The 9,160-nt window shown below is 38.8% G+C and overlaps 1 protein-coding gene across 7 annotated transcripts in view; it reads right to left on the reverse strand.

Moving 5' to 3' along the window:
- Positions 1 to 2,537: 2,537 nt before the first annotated feature.
- The window catches only part of kcnc1a (potassium voltage-gated channel, Shaw-related subfamily, member 1a), a 77,504-nt gene continuing 70,881 nt past the window's right edge, over positions 2,538 to 9,160 (reverse strand). Inside the window, exons 3-5 of one of the 7 annotated variants that reach the window (XM_048607083.1) lie at positions 6,603 to 6,804; positions 5,291 to 5,292; positions 3,459 to 3,598 (exon numbers count right to left, since the gene is read on the reverse strand). In XM_048607083.1, coding sequence (XP_048463040.1) covers positions 3,459 to 3,598; positions 5,291 to 5,292; positions 6,603 to 6,804 — 344 coding nt within the window. Of the gene's footprint in view, positions 2,816 to 3,458; positions 3,599 to 5,290; positions 5,293 to 6,602; positions 6,805 to 9,160 lie in introns of those variants that run through there. The other 6 variants (XM_048607086.1, XM_048607085.1, XM_048607084.1 and 3 more) reach the window with 6 other exon arrangements.

Raw genomic sequence — 9,160 nt, forward strand, 5'->3', positions numbered from 1 at the left:
CAGATATTCAAGGTTTGATTTATAAAGAAAGGCTGGATAGGCTGGGACTTTTATTGCTGGAGTGTAGAAGGTTAAGAGGCAACCTGATAGAAGTTTATAAAATAATGACAGGTATAGATAGAGTTAATGGTAGCTGTCTTTTCCTTAGGATGGAAGATTTCAAGGCTGGGGGCATATTTTTAAAGTGAGATGAGAGAGATTTAAAAAGACATGAGGCAGATTTTTTACACAGAGGGTGGTTCGCATGTGGAATTTCCTGATGAAGTGGTGGATGCAGGTACAATTACAATGGTTAAAAGACATTTGGATAGATACACGAGACGGAAAGATTTGGAGGAATATAGGCCAGGAGCAGGGGGGTGGGACTAGTTTAATTTGGGATAATGTTCGGCTTGGACTGATTGGACCAAAGGGCCTGTTTCCATGCTGTATGTGAAAAAGCGGGACAGATTTTAAGTTTGTCTGACTGGCAGAAATTGAATGTCCTCTCTCACAACTTACCTGTCCAACTTTCAGGTATCTGATTTTCATAACGCCGACGTAAGTGAACTGCTTTCATTGAACACTTATTTTAGTTGAGGAGCTGGCCGGTGGAATGTTAGTGAGGACAGGTTGCTAAAATGGACTGGGTAGCTCCGGTTGTATTTTCTGAGAATGGGGCCTGAGCATTCCACCAGCTGGTCACCAAGGAGTTAAAATTCTCCCCAAAACGTCTACTCAACTTCACCCTTCATTATTCCATCAAAGTCTTCATCTCTTCTGGTGAATGCAATCACCAGGGAATCTCATTGCACCACCTAACACTCCATCAGAGAGGTGTGTGCACTAAATTTAAGTAAGCCTTAGGGTGAAAGCACAGTAACCTTTAGGGTTTAGGTTATCATACAGTCACGGAGTCATACAGCACAAAAACAGACCCTTCAGACCAATTCTGTGGTGTCTGGCATATAGCTGCCTTTTGTGAGGTCAAAACCCAAAATGTTGTTTTCACATACAAGTGAGATGGTCTCCATTCCTGAGAGCCCACTATAGTATTTGAAGGAAATAAGGCCACTTACCTTTTTAAAGCCTTTGTTGCCAATGGTGTCAAGTCTCCCTGTCTAATTGTGTGTGTGTGTGGGAGGGGGGGGGGGGGGGGGGGGGGGGGTGCGGTAGGGGCATGGAGGGAATACACGTAAGGCACACTGATAATTTCTTCTGGTACCCATACATTTGACTGATCCCTGCATTACCAGCAGGCAAGGACGAGCAGAGGTTTTGTGTTCCACTGAGAATAGTGTGTTGTAAAATGGGCATGAGATTCAAACTGGCCTATTCTGACTGGGCAGGTTGAGTTAAAATAACCCACAGTGGGCTTGGTTTATCTCCAAGTTATTTTTAAACAAAAAATTAATATCACCCAATTTCCTGTTAGATACTGGATGTCTCAAATCTCTTCTACCAAGGATGGACTGGAGTTCAGAAACTAGAATCAAGAAGACAATTAAATTAAACCTACAGCATCATTCAACCTCATTGTCAAGAGGAGTTTAAAGTGAGGTTGAACAGCATTAGCAGCAATGCATTAGAAAATGTTGGCAGCACTCATTCTTCCCAAAAGGATCCTGGATCTTTCAATAGCTAGGTTACCTTTTGAATAATAAAATTCATAATTAAACACATTTTTAAATTATAGATAGATTTTAAAACTAATATGAACTGTTGGCAATAAGTAACAGCTTTCCCAGCCCATCACGGCTTACACATTCATGGTTTGAAGCTCAGTCTCATACCACCAGTCTAAGCCTTCTTTATTTGTATTTGAACAGAACAGTGAATGCATCAGTGCACAGCCCACATTAAAAAAACAAAATAAACTAAACAGTGCAAGCAGAGGATAAGTTAATACAAAATTTATTTCATGCTAGACTTTTTTTGCATATCATATTGTGCATGCACGTATTCAGAACTAAATTGCATACAGTGCTGAAGTATTGATTCCAACTTTAGGAGTCCAAATTGGAGTGAAGTTATTCGCTGACTCGAACTGGCAGTCCTGCCACAGCAAACTGACACGGATAAATTGGTACTGTTCAATGGAATGCACACTTCCTAATTGAGAGTCTGTAAGTCTGAAATATACAGTAGTAAATGGAAAGAGGCCAAGACCATCTGGATGAATAGTTAATATCCATAGAGATACACATGTCCAGAAATTACAAGATCACTAGCATGCCAACCTAATCAGAGACAGGGGCAAAAGTGCTTTCTGAATACATGGTTTTAAAGGCTTGTATCTGAAGTAGCTCTGAAGCATAGAGGAGTGGTCAATATGACCGATCGCCACCTACATATATTTTTCTCTAATCTTGCACTGATTCATGAATTGTACAAAAAAAGCAATCCATCGCAAATAATGTAGTTAATTATAATTCTTTTACATTATGGTTACATCAGAGTTATGTAAAATTAAAAGAGTTTGAAGAAAACAGAACTTCTGATTTAAAGGTTAATAATAGAATTATAGTTTCTATAACATGCAGTTCATGCTGGCAAATAATTACAAATCTTCGACAGTTTTTTTTTCCAGAAACAATTTGTTTTAGAAACATCCAACAACTCTGGGTCAAATCTGTAACATACAGTGGTCCTTAGAAATCTGTTTGGCTTGGAGTAGTTTTGCTTCTCCTAAAGGGGTTGGTCTTCTTCTCTTGAAATGTTCCCATTGGGCAGATAATTGCCCACAGAGCGTCCAATTCTGTCCCAGCACATTAAGTTACTCTGACTGCCCCTGCTTGCATATATTTAGCAATGACAGGGCTGCCTTTGCAGAAATCTGCATGCAAAGAATACAGTGAATACTTGAGCTTCCTTCCCCTGCCCTCCAACATATATGTGGCATTTTGTTTCTGTTAAATAAATTGATAGCTACATGCAGAGGCGGCAGTGTCTTTCTTCTAAAGACCTTTGCATGCACCCGGACTAATTGGCACCTCTACAAAGTATTGCTTGCAACCGGTTTGGCTTCCATGCAATGGCTCAAACTGCATGTTTGCCTGAACTCCTTCAGGGTCCAATGGCTCAAAAGATCCTGAGAAAGAAATCTTCAAACGTTGACCAGGTGCAGCAGCAGACATAAAGTTTACCCATTCCCAAAAAGCCAGTAAATTCATAATTGGAAAGCTAAGCACCCATAGCATTTGGGCTTCACCAACAATTATTGGGAACTGCATGTAGCTGCATAACCTCCAACTATGCACCAAACACATGCAGCATATGGACCACCGGTGCCTCTGTGTGCCTGCGTAATGTCATCTAGAAACTACCACGGCTTGTTCCACCTAACGTCAACAGTAGAACCACCAGAAGCAAGGTGCTACCCAGAGACATGCGATCTTCAGACTTATTACCTGGTTTTATGCAAGACAGTATAGGCTGTAGGACTAAAGCTTTGGACCATTCTCAGTTACTAATCCATGCTATAAAATGGATGGTATGGGAGACGGAGAATGCCTCAATGGACAAGGAGAGCTGTAGAGCGAAGAAGACACTGAAGACAATTTTAGTATATTTCTGCTCATGCCAGCTCTGTTGTTTAGGCTCCTTGAGTTTTCAAAACCTTTATGTAAGGAAAAATGCAAAGTACAGCATTGGATCAACAATAGAATGGATAATGATGAGTCTACATCATTGCCAGTCTGGTAAAGCATCTCCATGCATTTGCATGCTCAGAGTAGTATCACCGTTAATGAAAGACAAAGAGCAGTTACTAGGGCTCGCTCCTCCCTCCAAGGTTCACAATTTTTATTTCACCAGACAGTAGTTCTTAAGAAAGCACTCGGGTGATGAGATAGTTTTGAATGTTACGTTGGACATGTTGTCCATAGTGCTTGCCCTTGCAGTAATCTGATTGTAGTTCCGTTTCAGGGAACTATTAAACTCTGTTTAGTCAAAATATAATTCATTCACTAATTTAAGAGGTTAGGACTGTCAGTTTTAAGTAAATTATTATATCAGCACAGCTAACAGGTTAAAAAAATGAACAACATATATTCCTTTGTATCATCCCTGAGATGGCAACAATTCACTCAAACTTCATCAAAGTGCAGTAAAGGGACAACAAAAATGTAACTGGACTGCAAGTGGAAATAGCTGCCAAGTCCAATTCAGCTCAGCTTCTGGCCTCCACAGATAGACAATGACCACTCTATGTTCCCACATTTCCTTTGCCACTATTGATTATTTATATTAAACTGATGGTGCTTAACATTTGGCAATATTTCAAATGGAGTGGGGAAAATGTTTCCAAATCAAGATTACGTCAAGACTGGTGATGTGAGCACAGTTGGCAGCCCTTACTCTAAAGTGGAGTCGACTTGCCAAGACGATATGGAAAACATGGGCTTTTGAGACTTAAATTGTAGTACACAAATGTCCAAGGTGCATCAAACAGGGCAATTTTGAACTGGTAAATATTGATTTAAAAATAATTTTTAATTATAGAACAAAAATACAGAAAGCAAATAAACGGTTGCTATAACAAGGTGTAGAGCTGGATGAACACAGCAGGCCAAGCAGCATCAGAGGAGCAGGAAGGCTGACGTTTCAGGCCTAGAAACCCCACTGCGAAGCCAGCTCTATACCTTGTTATCTCATATTCTCCAACATCTGCAGTTCCTACTATCTCCTAAACGGTTGCTATGTTGTGTTGTAGATCTTTTCTGAGGTAGGAATTATAAAATGAGAAAGTCAATTATTTTCAGACACCTAGTTATTAGTTACCCTCGGAGACAAGCGAAAAGTGAAATTAATCTAAACTGTTACCATAGCCATGGCAGTGCCTAAATGGAGATATTACTGGAAAATTTTTAAAAGATTCATATACACAGTTTACATATTAAACTTTTCATGTGGATTTTGTACATAGCAAGATGGAAGATATCGGTCCTGAAGAAACAACTTTTTCCATTCAGCAATGACCATATCAAGCACTCCTAGGTTGGGCATTATATGCCAAATGGCTAATTTAGAAGAAGAGTAAAACTCTTTCTAACCTGCTTCAGCAATATCCCACTGCCCTTAGCTCAGAAGAGGGCTGTCTGTAATGCACTTTCATGCATTTGCCCACACCCTCCAGTATCTCAATTTGCCAAATTAGGGATAAAAGTTTCAGGGCAGAAGGATCAATCTCATCCAGAAGTGCTCAAGACTGTTCAGACTTACTGCTCAAAAAAGAGAGGATTTTTCATCTAATCAGTATAACAGTGATATGAACCCAGTTTGCAAAGGTAAAAGATGAGCACCTAATCACCACTGTACACTCCTACACTCTTTACATCTGGCAGCTTTCCATTTTCAAACCAGGAAAGTACTATGTTTTTATATATATCAGGGATGTGGTTAAAATTGCTTCATTCCCAACAGAAAATGAATGCCTCAAAAATATGAGGTAATTAGACAATTTTGAGTTAGTGACCTAGTCAGCAAGGTGTTAACTCTATTTCTACATATTCAACTCCCTAAGACCTGAACAATGAAATAAATATGTAGTAAGTAATGAAAATATGTAAACACTAAAATAACTTGAACAAAAAAAAATGGAAAGCTCAGTGTAATGGCAAAATAAGCTGTGCCAAAGGTATTTTACTTGGATTTATTTGTTAAGTGAATAACTAGAAAATGGGTCAATCAATTGACTTTATCAAATTTCAATCCATAGAAATCCTTCCATAGGTCATCAGCGTCAACTCAGTGATGAAAACCAGAGTGATACAAGTTTGGGTGTTATGAGGTTAAGCCCCATGATATCTCACTCCTTTTAATGCCTGGAGTGAGCTGAAGGAATGACTGGGAACTCTTTAGTCTTTCATATGTGTAGGAATTGGCTTCTTTTAGATGCCAATTTGATACTATTCTGAAGTCCATTGAAGCGTTTGAAGACTAGACATGCAACCAATTCCATTTCAAACATGCACAAAAAACTTAACATTGAACTGATCTACAATAACACGTACAGGATGAATTTAAGCTGAAAGGTTTCCATCGTTCATGCTGGTAGAAACACACTTCCACGGGCCAACAATATGCTGACATTGAAACACACTAGTGAATTACTCTTTAGCCAATCTGTCCAATACGGAATCAAATTCAACACTTTGCTACAAAGATAATTTTAGCTGAGGTTTTTGAGCTACTTTCTTATGAAAGTGTTGTGATCATTTTTTTTTTAGTCTGGCTTTTGATTTACTTTATAAACTATATTTACATATTAAATGTTCTCTATAGAAGACTGTCCATCAGAAATGGCACATGAAGCTCCTATATACCACACCAATGGTATGGTTTGGATAATACTGTCTCTCTATGTATAGGTCTATATATATACACATATATATACAATACACCAGTGAGAGGACTTGAATGAAATTCTACACTTTAATTCATGGCGCTTAGCGTCTTTCTAAAATCTCTATGGAATTTCATAGACAATTACTCTACACAGCTAAGCATTGCTTATTAATCCATGATATACCTTCTTCAATGCAGCTGTATATCCTAGCAATATTAGATTAACAGATTGATATGTATACCTATAAGGTTACTGTATCTTGCCTGTGTATTACGTACCCTTTCTTATTCCTCCATCGGGTGGACATGCAAATTCCCCGGTTGATAAGAGGAAGCAGGGTCCGTCTCTGGCATTCCTCTCCCTGGTGTTAGAACGAGTGAAGGGGAGGTGATCCTCAGGCGTCATTGCCTGGTCAATATGAGGACAATCTTCGTTTGCCAATGCTGCATTTGCTGCATCACCGTTCTGTTTAAAATCTTCAAATATACAAGCAAAAGCTGAATGAAATGCTAAGTACTGTGTTTGCGTTTCTTACTAAAGGTTAGTAGAATCTACGCTTTGTAACGCTCTATGCAATCTACTAAATTACTCCAGAGGCAGCACATTCAGCCAATAAAATATTTTGCATTTGCAAATAAAATCACACAAATATAGTAAGCAACGGCACCAAAATGTGAAATAGGTTTCATACTTCTAAAGGAAAAATGTGCATGGAATAGAATGAGCAGAACTTTGAAAGACTGAAACAATCAAGTTCTAAACATTTGCTGACGAAGGAATATAAATACACATTACTGTGATTAATGTGTTGTACAGGGAATGCTTTTAAGTAATTTCAATAGTAGGAGATGACCATCAAAAAGTATTGACTGCCGGTACTCTGGCCAGTGGGCGTAATTCAAATGTGATTGGGGATAGATCAGGTCAAGCCTGTTGATCAAAGATTGATATTATATTTGATGTAGATTGAAACTTTAAGAAATATCTTTTTCACCCACAATCATGTCCTCAATTTGTATGGCAGGCAGCAAGGCTTTTAATCATCAGTGCGGGCTTATTACCAAGTGGCAACAAACAGCAATAATCTATCTATCAGCCACTCGCATCCATCAGTAAAATCCAATTTCAACTCAATGCAGGGTCACCATTTTCATTATTAGCAATTACTTTCCTTTGATCACAAATACACATCTCAACATCACAAACTGCATGAATGCACAACATCTATCACTTGCACATGACACTGTCACAATGAAGAGGTGCAGGTCTCTCCTTTCCCCAAAATCCAAAACTGCTCAGTAAATACAGAGTGACGTAGTGTAGGTATGTGAAGATGGCAAAAAGTGAATGTTAAAAGAAGGATACAAGAAAAATATTGAAGTATTAATGGAGAGAAGACAACAGCACTATGAAGAGCATAGAAAGAAAGCTGCTAAGAAGACATGGAGGTGGACAGTGGGCTAGAGAATAGATTTTTCCAGCATTCAGTAACTGGATATATTTGGCTACATTGTAATTGGGGAGTTTAAGTACCAGCTTATTAATTAAAGATTTGTGATTTAATCTTGCTTGTTTATGCTGTCAGACCAAAAGCAGAATGGCTACTATGTATCAAGATGCCAACTGTGTGATTTTTTTTCTTATTCTCTCTCCATCTCTCTGGTGACCGTTATCAGTCAATATATATTGACCATTTGTGGATAATATGTAGACACCATGGGCAAAGGGATTGTTGCCAGCTGGAGACAGTTAGGGATAGAAAAGTAGTGCAAAATATGCATTTTACATTGGCCTTGTTCAATTAAATTAAATTGCAACATAAGAGAGACATCACTCAAAAAAAAGTTCCTCTGGGAATTCAGTAATTTACTTTACTCTTTAGCACGGTTAACTTGCTTTGGGGAATCGGTTAGCTCAGTTGGCTGGGCAGCAAATTTGCAACGTAGTGTGAAACCAGCAGCATAGGTTCAATTCTTGTCCTGGATATGATTACCATGAAGAACTTCCCTTCTCAATCTCTCCCCTTGCCTGAGGTGTAGTGACCTCACTGCCAGTCATCTCTCTCTCTCTCTCTCTAAAGGGAAAGCAGATCTATGGTCCAGTAGGACTCTGGCAACTTTAATGTGCTATTCAACTAATTATTCTCATCACTGTTAACTTCCATGAGCCGAACCAGATACAAAAGCAAAATTCTACAGATGCTGGAAATCTGAAATAAAGAAAAACATCTGGCAAAACTCAGCATTTCAGGCAGCATCTTTGGAGACAGAGAAACAGAGTTAACATTCCAGGTCAGTGACCCTTGTTAAAACTGGCGTAAGTTATAAAAGCAGATTTTAAGGAATGCCAAAGAAGGAATGTTGGCTAATGGAGAGAATAAAAGGGAAGATTTGTGATAGGTTGGAAAACAAGACAGATTAACTGACAAAAGGGATGATGGTGCAAACCAAAACAATGATATTAAAACTTGTAAAGAAACGACAGACAGGTCCAGTGGAGGACAAAATGGAGAAATACACAATTGTCACCAAAGTCTGAAAGCATGGGGACAGAGATATTGATCGAAAGTTGTTGAAAGCAATGCTGAAAACTGTAAAGTTCTGCATTCAAGGGTGATTTCTGCTTCCTGAGCTTGCAGGGAGCTTTATTGGAATAATCTTAGAAATAGAGAAAAAATGGTCAGAATGGGAGTGGAGCAGCAAACAAAACTAAGAAGAGACTGGAATCTCGGGATCATAATTGCAAACTGAATGGAGATGATGTGTAGACCAGCTGCCCAAGTCACCTCTGGCCTTTTTAATGAAAGGAAACCACATCGGGGGCAGCAAATAC

This window comes from Rhincodon typus, chromosome 17 (genome assembly GCF_021869965.1).
Source record: "Rhincodon typus isolate 14 chromosome 17, sRhiTyp1.1, whole genome shotgun sequence".
NCBI lineage: Eukaryota > Metazoa > Chordata > Chondrichthyes > Orectolobiformes > Rhincodontidae > Rhincodon > Rhincodon typus.